General features: G+C 37.5%; 2 protein-coding genes across 4 annotated transcripts in view; both read left to right on the top strand.

Annotated features, from left to right (window-relative positions):
- AMMECR1L (AMMECR1 like) overlaps positions 1-17,743 on the top strand; it is a 31,729-nt gene extending 13,986 nt beyond the window's left edge. For 2 of the 3 annotated variants that reach the window (XM_032225214.1, XM_032225215.1), the window contains 5 exons: positions 2,217-2,327; positions 2,610-2,724; positions 3,786-3,876; positions 7,322-7,418; positions 14,132-17,743. In XM_032225214.1, coding sequence (XP_032081105.1) covers positions 2,217-2,327; positions 2,610-2,724; positions 3,786-3,876; positions 7,322-7,418; positions 14,132-14,243 — 526 coding nt within the window. In that variant the 3' untranslated portion in view covers positions 14,244-17,743. Of the gene's footprint in view, positions 1-2,216; positions 2,328-2,609; positions 2,725-3,785; positions 3,877-7,321; positions 7,419-9,856; positions 9,896-14,131 lie in introns of those variants that run through there. The other variant, XM_032225216.1, reaches the window with a different exon arrangement.
- Positions 17,744-21,192: 3,449 nt separating this feature from the next.
- On the top strand, positions 21,193-27,020 carry POLR2D (RNA polymerase II subunit D). Its single transcript, XM_032224823.1, has 4 exons — positions 21,193-21,316; positions 22,925-23,105; positions 24,327-24,422; positions 26,538-27,020. Exons 1-4 carry the CDS (start codon positions 21,244-21,246, stop codon positions 26,614-26,616), a joined length of 429 nt encoding a protein of 142 aa, XP_032080714.1. The 5' UTR covers positions 21,193-21,243; the 3' UTR covers positions 26,617-27,020.
- Positions 27,021-27,341: the final 321 nt, after the last annotated feature.

Below are 27,341 nucleotides of genomic sequence, written 5' to 3' on the forward strand. Positions count from 1 at the left end.
TTGCTGTTAGAAGGTTACTTTATTAAACTTAAATATAAACAAATTAGAAAAAAACAAATAACATGGTAGTAGAAGCATTTAGTATATGCTTGATTAAGCAAACAACACAAAATAATAATATAAATAAATACATTAGCAGAAAATGTGTTAAAAGGCTTTATTTCAAAAAATATTGATAGCAAAGATAAGACTGTTAAACAACCTGTACTGCGGAAATTAGTACAAAATGCTGTGGGTCCATGACATTTAGCACCCACATAACATGACTCTTGAAACAGGATCTTATTGGTCATTATAAAAGGCATAGTCAGAGAACTTCACCAAAGTACAGAATCAAATTATTTAGGATTTTATAAATCAAAAATAGCACTTTGCATTGGGCTTAGATGTTGAAAACATAATCTATATAACATTTACTTAAGCAATTCCAATTCTACATTTACTAATAATTGGATACATTCAGAGTTTTCAAATTACCTTTAAGAAAAGTTCAAGATTCAAGAAGTCAGAAAAATGTCCAGACTGGGACAGCTTGCCGTAACCAACTCACCACAGCCAACTCACCACAGAACAACTTTCCATGGGATACTTTAACAATTCAATTTAATTATTTGAAATAAATAAAAACATGTTTTAATTCACATTTCATTCTGTCCCTCCTTTTCCATCTTTTATTTAATCATTTTATTCCACCATTTCTTTAATATTAGTGTAACTCTTGTACTGCAGCGAGTTGGCTGTGGCAAGTTGGTTGTGGCGAATTGTCACAATAGACAATAGACCCAAAAATTTCAGGCTTGGATGCACCTTTTTCTTTTCATGTGAGCTTTCAGATTCTTTCTCACCAGTGATAATTTAGTATTTTATACAATGTTCAAGCTCAAACTAAAATACAAATGTAATTTGCTGTAATTTGCTCATTGTACCTGACTTAAAAAGTGACCTATTTAAGTTTTAACACTACTGGTAATTCCAAGCTGAAGCTATGTCTGTAAACATAAAGTGTAAAAAAGGAAATGAAATACAAAAGGTTTGTTTCCAGTCTTTAGGGAATTGGTACATCAGGACTGCAAACTTTGAAAATGTTTTACAAGCATTCCTGCCCTTATTTCTCTCTATTAATATAAAAAGTCCAATATTTTCAGGCTATCCAGTGAATGTGAAAAAGTGTTATTGCTTTAAGGAATCTACCTATTAAATTTAATATGAAAACAACAGTACCTTTTTTCAGACTCACACAAATATCAAGTATCCCTTCCCCCAGTTCAAAGCTGATATTCTAGACAAAAGAGCTTATTGTCCAAGAACAGATACTTTTCCTGGCAGCAGTTACCGGTAAGTGAGTTGTCCAACTCTTCTGTGGTAATTGAGCTTAAGTTTATTTATCTGCATGGAGTCTAAAGTGCTCTTAGATATGCAATTTGATTGTCTGATCAGAATTTTTTAATGTGGTATTTTACATCCAGAGTAACAAAAATTCTTGTAATATTGATCCTGGTTTCTAGCCTGATGCCTTAACCACTACAGCAAACTGGCTCCCCAATGTGAACAATACAGACAATGAAATGAACATTGAGGATAAGATGGCTTCCATGAGGAAGAACATCATACTCCCAACACTTCTGGAACCTGTTGTCTTGAGGAAAGAGCCATCATAAAATCTTGCTTCTCGACTGGAACATCAGTCAAGTACTAAACCATTACCAAAGTTATTAAAAGTGACTAGCAGAGCAGCAGGAAACCTGTGGCCTTTCAGATGTTGCTAAATAAAAGCGGTCAACAGTATGGCTGATAAAGAAACAGTAAAGTTAGTAGCTGACATTTAGCAAAATTTGTTTGGGCCTCAGATTCCCTGCCCTTCATTTGAATACGTCAGAAGAATCAATAGGATTATGCTGTCTACATAACCTGATTTAGGTCATCCAAACATATTGCCAAGTCCTGCCCCCAAAAGAAGCAATTTTCTCTCTTCTTGCACAGAAAGGAAGCAGGTAAAAACAATGTAACCTTTCATTTTAAGTATTTCTAAGGTTTTGGAAAGTATAAAAGAAGGAAAGCAGATTGTAATTTTTAATATTAGTTCATTGAAAAGGAGGCATTGAAAGCCGAAAAAGGCATAAATTCATTTTTCATTACAAATGCAGTCATATTTTTTCTATTTTAATTCATTTTTCTTAGCAAAAATTATTTGAAACTTTTGTGTTATGCATTTTCAGCCCACTCTTTGTGACATGGAAGACAGGCCGAGACAAACGACTTCGGGGCTGCATTGGAACTTTCTCTGCCATGAATCTTCACTCAGGACTCAGGGAATACACATTAACCAGGTAAATTCAACAGTGATTTCTCAGAAAACCAAGCCCAATTTGTTTTGTGTGTGTGTGTGTGTGTGTGTGTATATATATATATATATGTGTGTGTGTGTGTGTGTGTGTGTGTACACACACACACACATACACATATATCTTTTCTTGTAATATGTGTAAATCTGAAATTTGATCTTAAATTTTAATTGTGACTAAATACTTCTTAGAATGTAGTAAAACTTCCAAATTATACTATGATGAGCTGTTTTATATGTTTGTGAGCATGTTCTTCTTCCACTTTAGTGCACTTAAGGACAGCAGATTTCCACCCCTGACTCGTGAAGAGCTGCCTAAACTTTTCTGCTCTGTCTCCCTCCTCACTAATTTTGAGGATGCCACTGACTACTTGGACTGGGAGGTAAAACTGTGAACCTGAATTTTCTATCACCCTTTTGTGCCATTTGGATTCAGATCAATATCTTGTACTATGCATACATAGTAAGGGTAAGTTATAATGATAGAATTTAAAGAATGAAATTTTAAAAAGGGATGATTAAAACTGAATTACTGAATAAATTACTTCAGTCCCTCCCAAATGATTATTACCTTGAGACATAGGCAGGACTTCATAGCTTCAGTGAACCTGAGAATGGTGCCAACACAAACATGGATTCCTCATAAGGACACCTAATTAAAATCAAAATCAGAGGAATAGGTGAAGCTAATAGTAATTTACATGTGAGCTGATAGGCCTCCATAGAAATAAAGGATGCCAACTTCCTAGGAAAAGTTGCTGGAAGAACTGAGATTAGAAAAACAAAATGTTTCAGAACAGGAAAGTGAATGAGTTAGAGATGAATATTTTTCCAATATGTGTTTAGCAAATACACTATAAGAATGGAAGGTTTGGATGAGAGAGGAGCTGAAATAAACATTAGAAATCAAGCCATGAGCCAATTGTGATATGGAAAATATTTCATCATCTCTGAAACTAAAGAAGAGAGAATAGCTCATTATGAAAATGAAAAAAGCAAAGTTAATGTTAAAGGGTGATACACAGTTTTGTTTTCTTAAGGCTTAAGCTAAGGAATAAAGACGGACATTTCACTGGAAAAATAAAAAGAACAGTTCTAATGAGGAAGACAAATTTAAAAATATACATATCTTTTATAATCTTGACAATGACATCTAAAATTACAGTTACACTATAGAAAGAGAAAAGAAATGGGTACATTTAAATTAGGGGTTTGGAAACAGTTATTAAGAATAACAAAGCAAGAAGGATAAATCAGTCAACTTTTACTCTTGGATAATAAATGCCAAGCAAAAATCACCTCTTTGTGGTCAGTAGGGACTAATACAAGAATTGAAGGCAAGGCAAGATTTTTTTCGGATTGATGTTTGAATAAGATCCATGGCAAGGGTGAATCCTTTTTCCCAGAAAATACATCCCAACTGACTTAATATTTCTATTTTTAGGTTGGAATCCATGGGATCAGAATTGAATTCATCAATGAGAAAGGTGTTAAACGCACAGCTACATATTTACCTGAAGTTGCTAAGGAACAAGGTGAGTTAGGAATAAAATATAAATTCTATATTAAGTAAAAACTGTATAAATGAAAGAATGTAAATCATGAGATAGTGATGTTCTGAATCAAACCATTTCATCTGGCTGAAATATTCAGAGGCTTTGACCTTAAATGGTTCAAAATAGTAATATGTTCAGTGGGTGGTGATTTTTTTAAGGTATTTTTTTATTTGTTAGATTTATATGCTAATTTTTGTTAAGGAACAAGGTGGCAGTCTTGTTTTAAATGCTGCATTATTCGTAACTGTTTGGACTTTTAAATATTTCAAACCGTGGAAACAGATTATGGTTTGGGTCAATGATTTATTTTGATGTTTTGCCCTGAAATATAATACAATTCCACAAATTATTTATTCCAGCAAGAAGAAAATCACATTTTCTCTTCCTGTATAAAAATACCAAAGTATAATTTAAACCCTACAGGGAAATTTAGTAGATTTAAAATTTTAAATTATAGCTATAGTATACTTCACTTTTAAGCATGATTAGATTTGTTTATTATATAGATAAAATAATATGAATCCCTCTAATATTAGAAGTGATAATTTTGGATGTTTATTATTGAAATAAGTATGCATGAAATTTTAATCATATAGTATTCAATATTCACAGTTACTATTCTATTTATCAGTAGCTATTTATCAGCAACTTATCAATAACCTGAGTAACTTGAGCTTTCTCTTTTACCGTATATACTCGAGTATAGGCCGAGTTTTTCAGCCCACTTTTTGGGCTGAAAAAAGCTGCCTCGGCTTATACTCGAGTCAGTGAAAAATTTGCCCAAATGGAGGAGAAAAAGGGGCGCCCCTTTTTCTCCTCCATTTCGGGACCCAGTGGAAGTTCTCTGCGCGAGGTGAAATGGCCGGCAGCAGCCTCACTCTCCTGCCGTGGCTTCCGTTTCAGTCGCGCAGAGAACTTCCACTCGCTTCCCGGGCTTGTGTTCTGATGAGGGGGAAAGAGAGGACTTTCCTTACGCCCGCATCAGAGCTGGACGTAAGGACTTTACCCCATTGATGAGGCGGGCGGCGCGGATTGTAGCAAGGACGGCCGCCGATCGCAGCCTGGCTGCGCTGGCGGGGACGGGCGGGGCGGGGTGGGATGAGACTCCCCACTCGCCAAGATGGTAGGACTCCAAGTCCCATCCCCTCCACCCGTCCCCACCAGCGCAGCCCCTGCCGCATCAGCCGGAATCTAATTTCCCCCTCATCAGAGCTCGGCGCGGATTGTAGCAAGGACGGCCGCCAATCGCAGCCCGATTGCGCCAGGGGGTTCCGCTGGTTGAAAGAAAGTCCTTCTTTGCACCAAGCGCTTTTCCCTCCCAACTAATTATAACTAATCATATTAATTAGATAGATCAGTGTTTCTCCACCTTGAAGACTTGAAAATATGTGGACTTCAACTCCCAGAATTCTGGGAGTTGAAGTCCACACACTTTCAAGTCTCCAAGGTGGAGAAACACTGAGATAGATGATCCACGGTGTTTATTTTTGGAAAAAAGCGCCTCCTGCTCTGGACTGCCGGGAACGCGATCGCGTCTCTCTCTCTCTCTCTTCCCCCCACCCCCGGCTGTTCCCACCCGGGAATGTTCTGGCGGGCTAGGCGGAGGGTGCGTGTGCGTGCATGTGTGTCAAGGGTGGGGAGGCTAAGAGGGCGAGGTGAGATCCTGGCGGGGACCGCATTTCACCCGCCGAGCTTCCTTTTCCCCCGTCTTTTCCTCCGCTCGCCGACTTCCTTTCTCCCGTGGCTGACAGGTGGGTGGGTTTCCCTCCTCCTCCTCCCTGCTGGACGTGGATCTGCGGCGTGGGTGGCCGTCCTTGTTGCCCGCCGGCAGCAGGTCGCGGCAAAGAGAGGGAGAGGGAGAGAGAGAGAAATGCCGCCGCTCCCCGGCTCGCCTCTTTTTCCCAGGATCGCCGTGATGCTTTGAGTTTTCCTTCTGCGGAGGTGGGGTGGAAAGAAGAAGAAGTGGGGCCTTTCCCCGCTTCTTCTCGGACTACCTAAGCGTTGGGTGCGCTGTCCCCATCTGGGAAAGTAGTGCTGACTCATCAGGTGTCTGGGAACGGGTGGGGCTGAGGAGCGGCTGGGGGTGGGGGGTGTTTCACAGAGCGGCTGGGGGTGGGGGGTGTTTTACAAAGGGATGAGGTGGACTGAATTACCCCCTTGTATCTGCTGCCTTGTTTAGTGATTGTTTTGTTTGCAGCTATAATGATGGTGAAAAAGACCTGTAAAGCAAAGGAAAACTGAATAGGATCCTCAGCCCAGTCACAGTTTCATTTAACAACCATTTAATGACCAAGATACTAGTCCCAGTTATGTTCACTAAATAAGGATTATCTGTAAACTGTTCTTTTGGTATCCACGTATGCAAAAGACTGATAGCTGTAGGAGATGACCAAGCTGAGCCCAAGGGAAGGGTCAAACACATCAATGGCCAACGTAATTGTTTCAGGGTTCATTTTATTTACACCAAATATAATTCATTTAAGAAATTGGACAGCACATCCTTTATTAGTTTCAAATTCTTTCTTTAAAGATATCCATGGTGGAATGTAACATGCTGAAAGCAACAGTGGCAATGGGATGCTTTTGTGGCCCTTTGGGATAACCAAGAAATAAGTGTGTGTGTGTGTGTGTGTCAGAGAAGAATTTTTAACACAGGTATGTTGTACATGCATACATTTGGACAAACTTTGCAGAAATCTCCTCTTTTTTAAGTTTTATTTGGCATCATTCAATAGAGCAAAGTCTGAAAATGAAGCTGCATGCTACTATAGGAGTCCAACAGTTTAGCAAATAAAAAGAGAACTTAGTGTTCCAGGGAGATGAATTTAAACTGCATGGAGATGAGGTGAGTGAAGTATTTCATTGAATACACCGGTATTGTGTGATAATAATTTGTTATCCAGAGCAAATTTTTACAATGGCTACTGTATATTTAATGGGCACAGGCAGGCTGTATATGTTATTCAATGGGCAATGGCAGGCTGTAATTAATGGACACAGGACAGGCTGTATATTCAATGGGCACAGGCAGGACACTGGTAGAATGTATATTATGAGCCTATGAGTTTTGAAGGATTTTAACTCGTGTTTTAGCTTGGTTGCTGAATGAGCTAAGGTTTTTGTACTTTTAAAGTTATTGTTGATACCATATTGTTTTTATTGACCCTCTTTTCCACTTACAGAGCTAGTTTACTGTTTTTCTTTGAAATAAATATTCAAAAACATTATTGGTATCTATTTTTATTTTTGAAATTTACCGGTAGCTGCTGCATTTCCCACCCTAGGCTTATACTCGAGTCAATAACTTTTCCAGTTTTTTGTGGTAAAATTAGGTGCCTCGGCTTATATTCGGATCGACCTATACTCGAGTATATACGGTAAATTAAGCTTGTATTTATAAGTCTGCTGCTGTCATTTTCAACAGATTGGGATCAGATTCAAACAATAGACTCCCTGCTCAGGAAAGGTGGTTTGAAGGCTCCAATTACCAATGACTTTAGGAAAACTATTAAACTCACCAGGTAAACTTTTTTGTAATTTTTGTATTAGTATTATCACTGCTTCTGTTTCTAATTGGAAGAGCATATTTCTGAAAAATGTTTTTTTATGCAAGGTTTTAAATTTTAAATTAAATGATCCTGATCCTATAGTTACTACCACCACCACCATCACCCCAATCGCCAAATTGCTAACAATTTGAATTTATTTTACATTTTTATGGGTTTTTTTTAAATCTACAAAGAAATTTTAGGGGAAGAAATGACATCTTGAGAAAATAAAATCTATGTTATCTTTTAACATTTATTTTACTGTTTTAACAGTATTAAATTATTTATTTATTTATTCATTCATTCATTCATTCTATAGTTTCTATATAGCCGCCCATCTCACCCAAGTGACTCTGGGCACCTTGCAATTCTAAAACTATAACACAATTAAAGCAATTAAAAACAGTAAAAACATCCAAAGTATAATTTCATACAGCAACCAAGATAATTAAGCTAACAGTAAAGCAAAGAAACAGGGCCCCTAACACATTCCAAGCCTTCTATGAAAGGTCAGTGGGGTTGGCACCATTCTAATCTCTGAGGGGAGAATATTCCAAAAAGTAGGGGCTATACTCTATGAATTAATTAGTGGAATCTTGCTTAATTTTTTCTGCCCATTCAAAAACAAGATTTTCAATAATTTTGAAATAATTAACAGTCAAAAAATTTAAAAAGAACCATAAAATGGAAACATTAGGGAATATTTAGGCTTTGATATTTCTAGAAGTATCATAATCATAAAGGTTGACTAACCACTTTATTTTAATAATATGAAAATTAATTGCTTAATTTCATGAATTGTAAATGTCCTCTTCCATTGTTGCTCTTTTGTAACAGGTATTTAAGTCAGCTCTTGTATGAAAAGAGTAGACAGAGCTAATTAGTCCAGTAGCCACCTGTAGTGACATACTTCCCAATTCGGTTCCCAGGCCAACCCACAAAGCCAGGTCTTTAGGCCCTTGTGGAAGGATAGTGGGGTGGGGCAAACCTTACCCCAAAGGGCAGGCAGTTCTAGAGAGCTGGCGTTACAGGAGAAAGTGCTCTTCTCCTAGATCCTGTCAGTCAGAGTTCCTTGACCAACAGGATCCTGAACAAGCATTCTGCCAGCACAGGTAGGGCAGGCTTGTCTTAGCAAGATGAGATAGCTCATCAAGTAACTTGGACCTATGCCATGAGGAGCTTTAAAGGTCATAACCAACACCTTGAATTGCACTCAGAAGCAGAGCAGCAGCCAGTGTAGGTCACAGAGCAGTGGCATAACATGGGTCATTCTACGGGCCCCATAGTTTGTTCATGTTGCTACACTTTGTACCAGTGGAAGCTCCCAAATGGATTTCAAGGATAGCCTCATGTAAAATGCATTGTAGTAATTCAGACAAGAGATGATTAGGGCTTGAATGAATGAGCACAGGAAGTCCTGATCAGGAAAGATTGCAGCTGAGAAGAGAGCTGATGTCGTGATGGCACGACATGCAATCTTGGTGCTCCGAGATTGCAGTCAAATTTCAGCCACTGGACGGTCCATTCGGACCTAAACCGGCCCACAGAGATTGTGATTGAGAAGGGGACCTCCTGCTGATCTCAGGGACACCGCAAAGTCCCTGAAAGATCTAGGAATAGCCTTTTTTCCGGCAACAGAAATGCAGCTAATGAAGCTGCTGAAGTTGGGACAGCTCTGGAACGGGAAAAAAGCGGAAAGAGAAAGTGTATCGAATTGGTGAGGAAATTTTATTATTAGAGGAAGAGACTACCCAAAAAAAAAGTAAAATTAAGATTGAAGACAGAAGACTGTAGGCGAGATTGATCTGCATTGAACTTAGTGTGTTATCCAGTTTCTTTCTTTTTTTTCACGGCTGGAACTTTTACAGGGGCTCCCTATTTTTTAAACTGAATGGATTAATTCTTTCTTCTTCTTTTTTCACTTTTGCTATGGATTAAAATCCCCTTTTTTATAATGCTTGATTTGATTGATTGGACTTGTTTTTTATCTCCATTTAAGTGTTTTTTTTCTTTCCTAAGCTTGGAATATAAAGAAGAAAATAAGAAGGATTATAAATTGGGTTGTAACAACAGGAGGAAAAGCAGCTACACTGCTTTTCAGAGGCTGAAGGCTGGATACATTGTTTTTTCTTTGATCACTTGAGATTCAAGGTTCTTTCAGTTTGTTTACTGACAGTGATAGTAGGAAGAGCACAGATTGTTTATACAGGGGCCTTTTGGGAGTTCTATCACTAGCAATTGGAGGGAAGACAACATTTTGACTTGAAAAATAATAAATGAACCTGTTTGAAGTTTATTAAAATAGCCTTGAACCCTATGGTGGCAGTATCTGCAAAATTGAAAAAAATGACCCAGCAAGAAAAAGAAACTAACATTGCAAATGATTATGTTTGAAATTCAAAATCTATTAGTTGTGACAGAGAGAATTGAAAAGAGATTGGAGAATATGGAATACAAAACAGAAAAATCTGATGAAGAAACTGAAGATGTTTACCAAATGAAGAAAGTGGAAGACAGAGTTCAAAAGATGGAAGAAAAAAATGAGCAAAGAGATAAGGAAACTGTGGATACTGACAACAAAGTGAGCGTGGTTGGTAATGGAAAGAGCGGAATATGGAAAGGGGAGATGGATGGATTGGAACTCTACCCCAGACTTCAAAGCACAGAAGAAGAAAAGAGAGAAAAATTGACGGAGATAAGGAGAGAAATCTTGATAGAAGACTAGCGATAACCAAAGATGGAAAGAGCAGATGTTGGGTTTCAAACTTTTGTGAGATACAAAAGAAACAGCATGTTGCCAAGGGAGGTTTATACAAGATTTATTAAGAAAGTAACTAGAACATTAATGCTACAAATGGTAAGAGATATAAGACCGTAGTATTGCTGGGGGGATACAGGTTGATGCAATGAAAATGTATAATAAAAATTAAGCTAAATTTAGTTTACTAATAGTATGTATAAAATGAAGCGACAATAGCTATAGTTAAATACTGATTAATTTATATATATATATATATATATATATATATATATATATATATATATATATATATAAACAACACACACAAACACACACACACACACATATATATATATATATTTGATAATATGAAATTTTATATAAACAATATATAGAGATTATGAGAGGAGGTTTAAAAGCTTTATCTAGAATATGTTATAAAGATGTATTGGGATTGGATGATTTTAGGATGATTTAATGGAATGTTATCATATAATCCTATTCTAGATTTTGAATATTATATATAAAAGGATGTAAAAACAATTATAGTCTAAGATTGAGATATAATAATTGTGATATACATTAATATAGGTGAATTTAAAATGTGATTTGATAGGAAAAACAGGTTGACTATGGAAGAGATTCATGGAAATACTGTAACCAACTGACACACTTTCTACAATTTGTAATGGAAGATGGGTTTTTTATTTTTATGTTTGTTTGTCCTTGTTCAAAAACAAATAAAAATAGTTTTTTTTTTAAAGGAAAGATTGCAGCTGGTGCACAAACCAAAGCTATGCAAAGGCTGTCAAAGTCATAACCACCATCTGAACTTCAAGCAGGAGTTGCGGGTTCAGGAGAACTCCTAAATTGTGATCTGAGTCTGAATGGGGTAAGACAACCCCATTCAGACCCGAATCTTGAAACTCCATTCACCCAAAGCCACTTGCCAGGTTCAGTTGCAGTTTGTTGTCCCCATCCAGGCCCCAGCTCTCCAGACACTATGAGAGGATAACAATAGCATCACTTGGGTCACAAGATGTAAAGCATCAATACCAGCAAATTGATGATATGTCAAACCCTTGGTGATCTCACCCAGCGACTTCATGTGGATGTTAAACAGGAGTGGAGAGAGTACTAAGCCTTGCGACACAGCATAAGAGAGCGGCCAGAGGCTGGATCTCTCACTCCCTATCAATACCGATTGGGAGTGGCCTTGGAGAAAGGAGCTAAACTAGCACAGAACTGTGCCACCCAGTCCTAAGCTCTGTAGCTAGACCAAAAGATACCATCATCAATGGTCTCAAAGGCTGCTAAGAGGTCCAGGAGAATCAGGATGGTTGCACTACCACCATACCACTGTCACTAGAGATCATCCATAAGTGTGACCAACGTAGTGTCTGTCCCATAGCTGGGCCTGAAACCAGACTGAAAAAAATCTAGAAATTCTGTTTCATCTAGGATCCTCTGAAGCTGCCAAGCAGCTACCTTTTCTACCACTTTTCCTAAAAAGGGGTAAATATGTTATCAATTTAGAGTCATTATGTTCCCACTAACGTTCCAAGTCCAACTCCTTTTGATTCTTGTGTCATTTTAGTATTGAACTTCAGCTGACTAGATTAATGTCAGGCATAAAGAATCAGGACATTACTTAAGTTGCAGTTCAGAAGATTTATTACTCAAGCCTATACAAAAGAATCCAATCAACTAAAGTTCAATATCAAAATGGCATCAGATAAACATCAGCAGAATATATTAGGCCATTTGCGGGACTATAACAACTCTAAGCTTATGATGCACTTAACTATCTCCCCCAGATCTGTGGACTCTTCTAGAGCCATCCTAGTTTCACTTGATTAGCTAATCTGTTTTTCTATTCATAATTTCTATATGTGTATGCTGGTACTTCATCACTTTTTTTCCAATATAACATTAACAATTCCTTCTCCACGTTTACATTTTGAATCTAGTAGTGAGTGGAACACCAGATAGCAATAACACCTACCATACTAATTAAAAGAACATTGAGTACTATTGGTCACTACTGCCATTAGTGGATTAGTTGAACTAAAAAGGAAGCACAAAGAAAAAGATGGAGAAATTGATACTAAATCTATTCAATTATAGTTGGTTTCTTCTATGATTTTCCCCTTTTCAAGCATGCATCAATATTAAATTGGAGGTTACATGAGCTGAAAACTATTTTGATGTTCAGAGGAGTGGGAGGTGATAACCTCTTCTCAGTTTGGCCATGTCACTACAGAAAGCACATGTCTGCCACACGCATATATAGCAGTTTGCTGCCTGGGGTTATAGCAGATGACTTCTCCAACAACTATGGCCAATCCTGAGGTCCAATCTCCAGCGAAATATGAACATGCTCCCTCATTTCCCCACTGCACGCTCCACAGATGTACTGGCCAACAGATACTGCACCCCAGGGACCCAGTTGGCCTAGACACCAGAGGGGATGTTAACTGCCCATACTGTTTACCCAGTTCCAGAATCCATTCAACAAAACAGCAACCATCTCCAACCTTCCTAACTAGTTCAATCATGTAATTTCTCCACACTCCCACTCATAACAATCTTCTCTTCTCAGATGCTAATGGGAAAATCCAAAGCATTCCCAGGCAGCTGCAGACGCACTGAACCAGGCACATACAGTAATTAACCATACATCAAAGCAAAATAAAAATCAAGAAAGCATATGTTGGGACTTCCCAAATATTCCAAGTCATGAGGGACAGAAAGGGGAACCAAAAAGCTAGACTAGTGATGGTGAACCTTTTAGACACCCAGTGCCCAAACCAAGTGTGCACATGCCCAAACTGAAAGGTGTGTGCATGCAAACATGCATGTGCAGATATGCACATGCATGGACATGCACAAGCATGTGCATGCATGGGCATGTACAGCAGAGACCCAAAGACCAGCTGGCCAACAGGAGGCAGACTATCCCAACATCAGCAATGCAGCAAGAGGTAAGATCTTTTTCTTTTGTGAGCTTCTGTTTCGTCGTTTACAGGGAAACAGAAGTTCACAAAAGAAATGCCACAGAGATCTGACGTTGACGATGTACGTGCCAGCAGAGAGGGATGCCGTAGATTCGCCATCACAGAGTTAGACTGTTCCCCATTTCTCATATCAGAATTATTTATGAGTCCTTGGTTGAGCAGCTAAGGCCAGCGTTGAAAAGTTAATTGAAGCAAGGTGGGTTGGTTGCTGAATTCATTGGTAATCAGTCACAGTATGTTTGTCCTTGACTTGATTATTGTTTTTATTCTGTTGGTTTTATGATCCAGAAAGGCACCTGTAGGGTTTTCACATAGATCTCTATGTACTCCTTTAAAAAGCATTATAATCTTAAATTGTACCCTAGCTAAAAGGTAACTCCATTACTTTTTACTTTGTAAAAAGAGATCCATTCTCAGGGATCTGGAACGTTCCACTGTAGAAATGCCTGCTTCTGCTGTGAGAACATGGTACACTGAATTTATATACACATCACATTTTCATAACCCTTGCACTTTCTGGTTTGTCATTCCAAAACCTGTAAGGAAATATCTCCTCAGACCAGAAGCAACTTCAAAGTCTTTTTCAATTCTGCTTCCAGAGTGAGTGGAAGACCACGGTAATAAATAATATATCACTTTTTATTGGAATATTGATCTTTTCATATTATTTGAATACCTAGCAATATAAAAAGCCTTTCCTACAAAATTGATATTGTCTCAGTTTATTGGACTACAGCTTCAATAACTCTGAAGTTTATGTCTGGCCGATAGCAGATTGAAGAAGCCTAAATTAAGAGAACTGTATTGATAGAAAATTTAATAGGTTATTGCATCAACATATAGCAATAGGATTTCAGTTTCATCTATGGCACATTTGATCTGTTTCATTTATAAATGTATTTTTAAAAACCCATCATTTTTTCTTTCAGATACCGCAGTGAGAAGGTGACAATCAGTTATGCAGAATACATGGCTTCACGACAGCATTGTTTTCAAAATGGCACTCTTCATGCCCCACCCCTCTACAATCATTACTCCTGACACAAAGCTGCATGACCAGTCCCGCCCCCCAGCTGCCAGCTACGACATCATTGGAGCAGATGCCTCCTCTTCCTGGTCCAGTTACTTCTATTACTGCACCATTTTATGATGCTAGCTTCCGTTGCCAAGTCTGCCTTCCAGTTGATTATGGGTGGTGGGGGCTACCAAGTGAGTGCAACTGAATTTCAGAGGCCCAAGCTTACTTCATTTTCAGAATGAGGGTTCATTTGGACTGAGTACCTGGGACCATTGCCGTTCGATAGAGAGAAACTTGAGGAATGGCAGTACCTTTTCAGATTGCTCTGTCTCTGTATTAAATTGCACTGTGTTCATTTGAATTGTTAATTACAATGCCCCCTGATCAAGTAGGAGATTTCGTCTGGCAGTCTGGCAACGGAGTCCAACAAAAGATTTTTAGGTTATTTGTATTTTCTTTTTTTTTTAATCTCTAATATTTATCTGCCATAAGCTACGTAGTCCTAACATGTCCCAGCAAACATTTTAGGACTTGTTATAAGGATGGTATGTCTGGAATTCTCCTTGCAGAAGATGGCAATTAATCAAAGATTTAAAAGGTAAAATAAAATTTACTGCAGATAAAATGCATTGCCTATTCATATCCAGAAGATTTTAATTTATACACCTAGCTACTTTTACTTTTGACACAAAAAGAAAATAACTTACTAGATAAGATACTGCATGCAAGAAGGCAAACCATGGGTTGTGTATGGAAGTAGCATAGGTTTCCTTGTATCCCAAAAATATAATCTTTGGGTTTTTTTGGGTATCTTACTTAAAATTGAGATAGTAGGATTTGTAAATGAATTGCAGCAGATCTTTTCCCACAAAGCTATCCTTATTGTAATAAAAAGAGTGTGGATTTTTGTTATTGAAAATATTCCATGAAACCTGTGTTTTTCATAGGCAGTGGTTTTTTTTGCTAGTGTAACACTAATAGGTAATAAAACACATTAAATGTTAGCTGAAGTGGGTTATCAGATCTGCATGTGTCCTTGCTGCACTGATGCTTCAGTTCTAAATAATATACAGTAATTGGAAGTAAAACAAATGCGTTTAAATTAATTGCTTCCAGGTAATTGTACTTAGAATTGGAACCTAAACAATGTTATTTACCCACCCAAAAAAATAATTGGGATTCAAGTTTTAATATCCTGTAGATTTTCCATTGTTAATTGAATATGCAGGACACTATATAGTAAACAAGATTTTTTTCAAAATATTCACTATCTCAATTTTCCTGTGTGAGTCATTAAGTGTTATCATAAGAACAGCAATATCCCCAAAGTTAATTCATAAAATGGTAGCATTAATCTTCTAAATGAAATGAAATGCAGGGTTTCTGAAAAAAGTGATAATCATCTTGAAAACCAGGAACAATCAGATGATGAACTCAGCATAAGGGCAGTATGATATCATATTGCACTATATGGAACAACAGTTGCTTTTGTAAATCAAAAATAAAAACAAAAAAAGTATCTATAAATCCCATTTGAATATAGGATAAAACAATCTCCATATCTTTTGAACAAATTAACCTTATCATAGCAAGACAGAAGAGTAAAAGCAATCTCAAAGCAAAGCTTCTAAGGCCAAGCAGATGCCCCATTCTTAGAAAGAAGTATAAGTAAATATGAATTGCTTATATATTGAGGTAAACATTATTTGGCAACACTTAAACGGCTGTCTAGAAAATGACAACTGTATATTACCTTCTTTGCAACAGGCCTACTTCAGAGAATGCAGAATTCGTTCAAACTGCATTATTTTTCTAGCACTCTTCATGTTTTTCAGGAAGAAAAATCACATCGTTTATTTAATACTTGTAGAAGGGAGCGGTAAAAGAGGAATACACACTAGCCATGCACAATATTGTTAAAGTGTTTAGTTTTGCACTGGGATTATTCATTTGGACTATTACTTTTTCCCTTCTGATTATGCTGAAAGTAAATATACATGAAGGGATTTTTCCAGTTTCCTATTACTGAGAGTAAATTAGTCTTCTTACAAATTAAAGTGAATTGTTACTACTCTTACTGCTGCCCTCAATACAAAAGAAGCTGTAGAACAGGAAGGGAAAATTAAGCTCCGGTCATGCCATCCATCTCTGCTCTCAGACAGTATTGAACTATAGGGCTACACAAATTAATATTAGTGTTCTATGTTAGAATTTCAATTGTAAAGATTTTTTTTAAAGCAAAAAGGAAAAAAATGGTGCTAAACTTTCACCCCTGAGCACATTTGGTAAGACTGGTCATGCAAGCATATAGTGCCGTATCAATATTGCTTTTTTAAAAAAAAGAAAATGTTTGCCCTGTTACATGTAATCAGCAGTGTATAGCATTAATTATTTGTTTTTGTTTTAATGAGTGTAGGGGAGTTTAGGAGTCAGATGGGGGCCTTAATATTTTAAAGAACAGACTTTTAAGAGAGACAACTTATTTGGTCTAATTTTATTATTATAATGAAATAAATCAAAATAGTTTTGGAGTGAGAGCTGGTCCCATTCCATGCCCCCGTTTCCATCTAATCCCCTAATCCATAGTAATGGAAATGCCTCTGTTAAAGTTGGATTGTGATTTTCTTTTAGTAGGTAAAAACAGCAACAGGCAATGGAACACACAGAACAGTAAGATAAATGAATTGCATCACAGTAATTCAGTCACAGTATGGTATGTCAATGCTACAGAATGAATTGATCATGGATCTATATATTATAGTGATGTACTATGATGAGCCCAATATAGAAAAGATATGGAAACCAACAAAAAAAGCCAGAAGTACGCTGTCTTTTCAAGAGTCCTAAATGTTGTATTTTCCATCTGATTAAAGAGTGATGTAACTGTACAGCGAACTTAGCAATAGTATTCTGGTGTGATTGGGAAATGGCTCATCCTTAGTTACAAGCAAGTGCCTTTTGGTCTAGGAGAATTTATTTTAAGTGGTTGAGAATCTCCTTTGTTGCAGCCTAGAAACTCTTATGGGATTTTTTTTAGTTCCCATCCCTTCCAAGTAACAGCAGAGGATATCATTAATTATCAGAGGTTCGCTGTTTTTAATATTTTTCAAGAGATTTTCTTTTCATAATAAATAGCAATCTCAATAGAGGCATTTCAATTCAAAAGATGTTACAGTCAACATATTACATCAACCTGTTCTGAATATTATTTTTAATTGCATATTTTAACCTTCCACATTTCAAGTTTTGCACATAACCCTTTTCCCTACTCATTTTAACATTGCAGTCTTCTCTGACTGAGTGCTGTTTTGTACCTTTTCCCCAATTCTAAAATGAATAATGCTTTGGTTAATTTAAGTTGTTCCTTTTAAAGAACCTCTTTAAACCTTCAGTGAAGAGATGTCAGACCAATTCTTTGTTATTACACTTGGTTGCCTCCTAGCTATATAACTTCTGAGTGTAAATCATTGAACTTTACCCTCTAATGAAGTATTGTAGAAAATAAATTGTAGTGGATACATTTTTATCTTGTCCCTTTTTTATTGGAGTCTGTCCGTTTTGACTTTTCACATAGAAATTTAATAATTCAAATTATCTTTCTAAAAAAAATAAATTGAACTCTAAGATGGTGGCAAAACCAGCATGAAAAGGGGGAGGGGATCATTAACATTACTGTGTTTTACAAGATAAAGTCTCAGAAAGAATGAGATTCGACATTTCTTTAAAAAAAAAAAAATAAACCCTTCACATTTGTTTGGCTGTGGTATTTTGTCTTGGGATCCATATAGAATATTGAGTAATAGGCCTTGTATAGTTTTTTCCCCCTTTTATAAACAAGAATTGAGATTATATTCCAGGAATACCAGTATCAATGCAAATTATTTTTAAAATAAGTCACTTAAGACAGTAAAGTTTGTCTTGCTCTTTTTAGATTATCTAATAAAGCATTTTTATATCAAATTAGAATATGGAATGTTAGCAGCAGTTCCCTTGGGAAAACTCAAAATTGTAAAAAGAGAAATGATTAGAGTGAACGTAGACGTCCTTGGCATCAGTGAATTACACTTGACAGGCAATGGTCAATTTAAATCAGATGAGTTTGTGGTTTATTTTTCTGGAAATGATAGATGAAAAGGAACTGCATTCTGCATAAGCAAACAAGTTACTAAATGTGTTGAGTATCATAAAGCATACAGTGATCTCATAATATCTATCCAAATTTGAAGCAAGCCACTCAACATTATCGTACTACAAATCTATGCTCCCAACTATAGACTTAAATGTTGATAAAATTGAACTTTTTTACAGTAAGCTTCAATGTGCTCTCATGTAAATACCAAAAAAGGATCTTTTGCATATTATGGCAATTTCAGTGCAAAAGTAGGTCAAGGAGAAATTGCAAGAATAGTAGGCAAGTTTGGGGTAGGAGAATGGGTTGAAGCTGGCAATCGCCTAGTGCAATTTTGCCAGAAAAATAATGTCAGAGTAACGAACAGGTAGTTTATTCAGCAGAAGCGATGTTTATACACATGGACAGCACCAAATAGACAACACTGAAATCGGATAGACTTCATTTTATGCCAACAATGCTGAAAAGGTTCAGTTGCATCTATTAAGATGCTTCCTGCCACTGATTGTAGCTCAGACCATCAGTTATTAGTGACTCAACTGCAGCTCAAACTATTAAAAGTGAAAAGGGTACTATCCTCATCCCTTCAGAATTCAATGCGGACAATATGTCACCTATGTATATCATAGAACTTAAGAATAGTTTGAATCACTGAATCTAGAAGGGAAAGATCCGAATGAACAGTGGCAAGAGATCCAGAGGAACATCATGGAAACTGCTGGAAAACATACCAAAAACTAAAAAGAACAAGATATGATACCTGATGGTACTATCAAAATAGCTAATCAGCGTAGGGTGGCCAAAGCCAAAGATAATAAAGTTAAAAGGCTAAATGCAATTTTCCAAGTGAAGCCCAGAAAGACAAAAACAAGCAGTGGGAGAAGCAGTGTCAACATCTGGAAGAAGCAAACTGGAAGGGGAATACTAAGGTCATGTTTGCTGTAGTGAAAATGATGTGATCCAGCTTTTCAACATGGCAAGGAATTGTTGAAGACTGCAATGGAAATGTACTAAGTGACCAGCAGAAGATCAAGAACAGGTGGAAAGAATATATAGAACTCTATAGCACCTTCGAGTTACCATAAAGATGACAATGACAGCCCAATTAATAAAGAACCAAACGTCTTGAAAGAAGTAGAATGGGCCCTGAAGAAGTTGCTGAATTGGGTAATTCCAGGTATTGATGGAATACCTGCAGAATTACTAAAACCTGTGCCAATTAACACCATCATGGCCCTGTGTCAAGAAATATGATCTACATGTCAATGACCTCACAACTGGAAAAGATCTGTTTTTATCCCATTAGTAAAGAAAGGTGGTGCCAGAGACTGCTCCAACTATTGCAAATTGCATTGATTTCTCATGTAAGCAAGATTCTGTTAAAGATCATTCAACAGGGGCTACAGAACACTCTCAATCAAGAGACTTGATGTATAAACAGGCTTTAGAAAGGGGCATAGCACTAAAGATCACATTGCCAATATTAGATAGATTATGGGAAAGGCACAGGAATATCAAAAGGACCTATATGTGTTATTGATTAGAGAAATGCTTTTGCCTGTGTAGAATACAATAAGCTATGGGCAGTTTTGTGTGTGATTTTGGTGTCCCAACCCACCTGATCAGATTTACCAGTTCACTGTACAGTGATCAGAAGGCAACAGTAAGAACACTATTGCGACACAAATTGGTTCGGGTTCAGTCAGGAAGTTAGATAGGAATGCATTTTATTACCATTTCTTTTCCAGTAAGCTGAAGTGATCATGCAGAAATTAGAACTGGAACTACCTGATTTGGGCCTGAAGATTGGAGGAAGAATCATAAATAATTTGAGCATGCAAATGATACAATACTATTGCCTGAAAATAAAGATGACCTGAAAAAATGATACGGAAAATCAGAATCACGGAATTGGAAGGAACCTTCGAGGTGTTTTAATCCATCCCCCTACTCAGGCAGAAAACCCCCACGCCTTCTGTCCTCTCCTTTCAATTGGAAATTATAAAGCAGGAAATACATTGCATGAGGCTTTCACAAGAAAAGCAAATCCTGTGCATTGAATTGAGCACTCTACACAGATGCTAGAAAATTAAACCTGTATGCAGTAAAGATTATTTACAACCTAGAGGTGGGGTGGTGGCAAGAAAAGCAATTTTCCAAAGCAAGTTTCAGTCACCTTAACCTACAGGAAAAGGTGTTTTGAAAGGTAGATTATGAATAATTTTCACGGCAAACTACATAATGTTGGGGACTATCAAACCTGCAAGAAACTCAGATACATGTATTTATTACATTTAGACCACTGCCCTATATCTATTCACTTCGGAATAAATCATATCAACGAGATCAATTTGAATAAACATTTACAAGGATTTAGTAATTAGCTAATGAATCACCCTAATGTTCTCTAGTATTTTTGTACTGGCTTTTTTTCTTGTCGTCCTCCCCATGTTTTAGACTAACCTCCCTATCTAACAGAATAAGATAAATAAGATAAATAAGATAAATAAGATAAATAAATAAATAAATAAATAAATAAATAAATAAATAAATAAATAAATAAATAAATAAATAAATAAATAAATAAATAAATAAATAAATAGATGTAGGGCAGAGCTCACATGTCTGTTATTATTAATTTACAACTAAACCTCGCTGAACTAAGGCTTTCAAATCCCGAATTCCCTCACGAGGAGGATTTATGCGCTTTACAATACGAGCGAATTGCTCTCAGCGCTACGCCCGGTTTTCCCCACCGTCCTTCTGAGGCCAACATCATGGGAGCGCTTTGTTCTGTCTCCTCCAGGGGGCGTCGATGATGTGTGGTCGCCGGTGTTTTGCTCGTCGTTCGTATTTCCGGCCCACGGCGCGCGTTCTGGGGACCAGATAAAACCATGGCGGTAGGAGGTACTGACATTCGCGCCGTAGATGTGGAAGAGGATGCATCTCAGCTTGTTTTTCCCAAGGGTGAGCGGAAAAGTCTTGGGGAGACTAAAGCAACCGGAGAAGCTAAGGAAGGTTGCCTAAGGGAGATTCCCGTGAACGGACACAGAAGAACTAGACCGTATTACTAGACAATCTTGAGGGTCATTTAATAGTCTGTTCCCATCTGTTGTTCTTCAGAATTGTAAGGATCGTGCGGCTGCGAATTTAAGAGCTGACCTGGGGCGGGGGGGGGGGGGGGAGAGGATTAGATGAGGATACCTTGCAACTTTGTGTTATCCATATCAGGTGTATAAAAAGACCCTGACCTGCCTTTCAAAGCCCGCTCTTGTTCTCATTCCATGCTAGTTATGTGGGCTAGAGCACAAGAGGTAGCAAATTTAAAGCTAAGATCTCTGGCTTTTCCTGGGTGGGAGACTGCTTGAGATCCTTTTCTATATTTATCAAAATAATTCCATAGATGATTATAATAAAATAGTAACCTACCAATACTACAGTCCTACTACTACGTACATGCAGAGGATAATTGACTGACAATTTTGTTTGTGTGAAGGACTACATAACTTATACAGGCAATCCTTGACTTACAAGAGTTCATTTATTGACCATTCAAAGTTACTTACAACCTTTATAGCATCCCCATTATTGTATGATCAAAATTCAGATGCTTGGCAACCGGTTCATACTTATGACCATTGCTGTTTAGCAAGATCTGTGATCACCTTTTGCAACCTTTTGGCAAGCAAAATCAGTGGGGAATCCAGATTCACTTAACAACCACGTTACCAACTTTTCAACTGCAGTGATTCACTTAACTGTGGCAAGAAAGGTTGAAAAATGGGGCAAAATTCACTTAACAAATGTCTCATTTAACAAATTTTGGGCTCAGTTGTGGTCATAAGTCAAGGACTACCTATATTTGGGTAATAATTGGGGTTTTTAATTTTTGTCTGTAAAACTATGATATTACTCTTTTGGCAGCCGTTTCATTTATGTTATCAGTTCTAACAATAATAGGGATATATGCTTATCTAAGTGAATTGAAACTTGTGAATATGAAGATAATGTTTACAAGTTCTATTGTTTAAAGTGATTGAGGATCATAACCTTTTCTGAATCTGCAGTAATATAAACATATGTGAATGCAATTGCTAATATAAAATGAAGCTTTGAAATTGATAGCTGGATATACGAAGGTTTTAGGGAAGATGATGTATCATAAATTTTACAGTGTACTTTGTACATTTATATCTAGAAGATTATTGTAAGGTTTATTGTAAGAAGTGGTGTTTGCTTTGCTGCAGAATGAAGATGATAAAAACTAACCTGCTTATCATTTCAAGAAGAAATCACATTTTCAGTTCTTTCATATATGTAAAAGTTTCTGTGAGGCGACACAAATATGTATAAGAAACAATAACTAGAATCTTTCAAACTTAATTTTCTACATAGGGATTGACGATTTGCTTTATTTCTGTTTGATGTTGAGATGCATTTAGGTAAAGTAGTTTTCATTCACAGCTTGAAACACTATTATGCTTTTGTCTTGCATACAGTCAAAGATTAATAACAACATTAATGTATCTTTCTTCCTTTTTAATCTATGTCCCTGACACCTATATTAACATGCAGAATTTGAAACTGCTGAAACACTTCTAAATTCAGAAGTGCACATGCTTCTGGAACATCGGAAACAGCAGAATGAGAGTGTAGAAGATGAGCAAGAACTTTCTGAACTGTTTATGAAAACTTTGAATTATACAGGACGCTTCAGCCGCTTCAAAAACCGGGAGACAATTGCTAGTGTCCGCAGGTAAATTAGGTTTTTTTTAAAAATAATTTTAATTAGGGAATAAGAGATATATATGGTCCTTTTAAATTGAAAATGGCTAAATTTAGCACAAATTTGTTTTTTACTATTTGATAAATAATCCTTGCCTAATGATGTTCACTTAGCAACTTTTTGCTATTACAATGCTTCAGAAAAGGTGCTTTGTAACCTGTAATGCACTTCCGACTGTCACACACACCACCAAGAGAAGATGATCGCAACCTGGGTGCCTGTCAACTTAAAACCAGTTGCCAAGTACCCCACAGTTACATGATCACCATTTACAATCTTCCCTACTGATCTCAATATCAATGGAGGAACTGTCTTCTGTGGGGCCAGAATGCAGAGCATAAAGAGCCCTCCTAGCTGGTGGCAGACTGAGGTTGTTAAAGTGAGATAAGCCCACTAAGAGGCTGGCAGCCAGGGTGCTGGTGGCAAGAAGCTAAGATGCCCTGCTCAGCATGGCTAACAGCCCCTGAGATATAGAACTTGAGGCTATTTGGTGGAGGGGAAGGGAGGCAACAACAAAGGCCAGCTGGGGTAGCATCAGCGGGTAGGGAGTGGTTGGAGAATACAGCTGCAACATACCGCATTATTCTTCTGTTGCAGTGAATAAGAACTGTTACTCTTTTTCTAATCATCCCAAAGTTAAATAAAAATGGATAAATGACAATCTAGATTTGGAGAGCAATGTAACTTTGTCTTAGGTATAGAGGAAACAAGTTTAAGCAATGTGTTTACCGCCTTGACTTGTACAAAATAAAAATGGGTTATAAATATAATAACTACAAATAATATGAATAAAATATATAGATACTGTCATAAATAGAAATGGCAGAATAATTTAACAAGTTTGGAACTTTACTGTCTTCCCCTTACTTGTTAATCAGAACAGACACAAAGTTTTAAAAAAATAGGTAAAATGATGTAACTATAATTGATGTATTATATATCAAACCAATGTTAATATAGAAGTGTTGTTTTTGGATGCAGATGTTTTAATATGAAGTATAACCACACGTTTACATATATTCTAGGTGCTTGTGGATATGTGCTTGAATTGCACTGTAGATTATATCATAGTCTCAAATACATGAGTGATAGTAAAATTGCACTGAAAGTATGAGGTACTATAAAAATATTTCTACCACAATACAAATCTACATCTTTTCAGTTTTAAATTGTGTCTTTTTTTTCTTTCAGCTTATTGCTCCAGAAGAAACTCCATAAATTTGAACTAGCATGTTTAGCTAATCTGGGTCCTGAAACAGCTGAAGAGGCCAAAGCTTTAATTCCCAGGTGAGTTGCCCTAATTAAAAAGGTAAAGCTTGTCATGATTCAAGTAAATTTGAATCCTCAAAACACCAGAAAAACAGTTACAATCTCATCATCTAGTTAAAAAAACAGAATTTGGACTTAAATATCCATTCTTTAGTCAAATACTATGATATTATGAAATTAAAAATACTGATCTGATTGGAACAACAGTCTTCAAAATTTCTAAATTAAATTTCTTAGCTATATTTATGTTCTGTTTTAATTAAAATTACTTCCAGGCTCGATTCTGTCAAACAAAAAATAGGTAGAGGAAACCTGAATACACCCTTGTTTAAATATATTCCTTATTACTGTTTGAAGTTTTCAACTAATCTGTTTTTATAATTTTATCATATTTTTAATGATTAAAATATGTGTTATAAGGTAATACCAAGATGGAGGGGAGAAAATGATAGTTTTGACTAGTGACATGTCTGGTCTAAATTGAATTAGTCTAGCTTTAAATACCAAATTTTTCAGAGTATAAGATGCACCAGAATTTTGAAGAGGTATTTTTTAATCCCCCCCCCCCCCGAGCATTCTGCAGCCCTTCCAAACCCTCTGAAACAGAGAGTTTGGGAGGCCTGCAAAGTGCTTCTGGGGGCCAGGGAGAGCAAAAATGCAATCTGTGGGGGCTTGATCATCCTAAAGGGTAAGGCTTTTATCGATCTCACATCCACTTTTCTCTACCCCACCCCAGGGCAGGGCAGGACTAAACATATCTCTGCGCTTTATTTTTCCCCCTCTGACCGGCAATCACGCAGAGCTGCTTGGCCCAAGGAACAGCCGTCGGCTCGTTTCTTCTCTTCAGTGAGGAGAGAAAGAAACGTGGATGCTGCTGAACCGCCGCTGCTGCGCTCCACCGGGAACGGCCCACTGGGCGAGGAGGGGTGGGGATCCATTTCATTTGGGTTAATGATTCCTCGTGGTGGTCCCTGAGCCACAAAAGGGAAGCCCAAAGAAGTCGACCTGGCAAGGCTGCCTCCTTGAACAACCGGGCTTGTTCGCAGCCCTCCTCACAACCCCGCTTCCTTAGTCTCGGTGCAAAAGCAGGTGCCAGGCTCCCAGCTACCATATCTCTTTGCTGCATGATAGATCCGGGCAGATTGGAAGTGGGGGTGGAGGAAGAGAAGAGGAACAGATTGGGAAGTAAAAAACCTGGAATGAGATACAATCAAGCTCCTGAGATCACTTCGCTGCCACCCCAAAATGCTGTTACTGCGATCTCTTCCGCCTGGAACTGCCCGAGAAGGGGCAGGTGAAGTGGTCTCTGCAGAGATCACTGTAGCAGCATTTTTGGGTGGCAGCACAGTGATCCAAAGCCAAAGCCTTTGAATCAAGCTTGATTGTACCCCATTCCAGGTTTTTAACTTTCCGATCTAGCGTCCAGAGAAATCTAGTGTCTCTGAGGCACCACTCATTTGGAGGAGGAGGGTGGCATATACAAAAACCTCTGAGTAACTGGGAAAGAAAGCCGTGCTTTTTGGGCAGCGGTTTTTGGCAGTTTCCAAGCTGAGGAGCCTCCAAGCCCTTGCCGCCCTTTTGACACCTGTGAGGAATGTGGAGGAAAGCATTTCAGGCGGCGGATCCCCTCCCCAATTCCAAAAACGGTGCCACCTGAAAGCTCTTTCCGCCATCATCCTCACGTTTCAGATGGCGGATTTGGCCAGGGGAGAAGAGAGGGCGTGTCTGCAGTGGGAGGAGGCTCAGCGAGTGTCAGAGGGGTGGCAAGCATTTTGTGGCTCCTGAAGGGGCCTTCAAAAGGCTTTCAATGCAATTCCCTGGGCCACTTCAGGAATCAGGCTCCATGTGGAATCCCCGCTGCCTGGAACCACACGAAAATCCAACATGCGGACCAGGTCGGCGGGGCTACATTCAAAGAATAAGACGCACCCAGATTTTCACCCTCTTTTGGGGGGTAAAAAAGTGCATTTTATACTCCGAAAAATACAGTGGTATTGAGCAGAAAAAATCCTCCTATTTTATTGGTAGTTTCTTTCAATTCTCCAGATTGGTGTCTTGCAGTTCTTTTTAAGAGAGTTGATATATTAGAACTTTTTTTATAAACAGAAACCACTGCTTATTCTTATCTTTCAGCTTAGAGGGTCGGTTTGAAGATGAAGAGTTGCAGCAAATTCTTGATGACATACAGACCAAACGAAGCTTTCAATATTAAAATAAATTTCCAGATTCTTCTGAACTGGGTGGAATGGGATGCGGTGGGGAAGGGAATTGAGGATCTCATTCTTGTTTCTTTGTAGTCCTTTTGAGGTCAACACATATTAATATAGTATTTTGTATTCTGACCAAGTTATGTTTCCCAGTTTTATGAACTTTTTAAATATGAAGAATTTAAACATAAACATTTTTGGAGGTGCAAATAATATTTTTGGGTCCAATAATACTAATTTGAATATGTCATGTAGGATAAATATTACTATATTTAATTCATATTGCTGTTTGAGAATTGTAGTAGTACAGTAGAATCAAGACAAACCTATGGGGTTTTATTGTGCTTCTTCAGACTCAGTTTTCTCCTTCAAAAATAATTGCAAATTAAACTAAGCTATTTTTAACTAAGGTCTTGTGACTGTTCTTTTTAATTGTTTCTATAAAGGTGAGAAGCAGAATGGGGATTACTTATTAAATTACATCTAATGTTTTTGCTGTTGAAATACCTGTATTTCAACAGCAAAAACATTTAACCCCAACATTTATGTTGCTAAGTGAGACATTTGTTAAGTGAGTTCTGCCCTACTTTAGGACATTTCTTGCCACAGTTGTTAAGTGAATCATTGCAGTTGGTAACAAGGTTGTTAAGTGGATCTGGTTTCCCCATTGACTTTGCTTCTGAGAAAGTCGTAAAAGATGATCATATGACCTGCAACCATCATAATATGA

This window comes from Thamnophis elegans, chromosome 10 (assembly GCF_009769535.1).
Source record: "Thamnophis elegans isolate rThaEle1 chromosome 10, rThaEle1.pri, whole genome shotgun sequence".
Classification (NCBI taxonomy): Eukaryota; Metazoa; Chordata; class Lepidosauria; order Squamata; family Colubridae; genus Thamnophis; species Thamnophis elegans.

What these genes read in the sequence shown, in the direction of transcription:
- POLR2D (XM_032224823.1), top strand. Translation starts at nt 21,244, where the DNA reads ATGGCGGTAGGAGGTACTGACATTCGCGCCGTAGATGTGGAAGAGGAT. An exon ending in TCAGCTTGTTTTTCCCAAGG is followed by an intron (nt 21,317 to 22,924) that starts GTGAGCGGAAAA and finishes ATTAACATGCAG; the next exon opens with AATTTGAAACTGCTGAAACA. An exon ending in GCCAAAGCTTTAATTCCCAG is followed by an intron (nt 24,423 to 26,537) that starts GTGAGTTGCCCT and finishes CTTATCTTTCAG; the next exon opens with CTTAGAGGGTCGGTTTGAAG.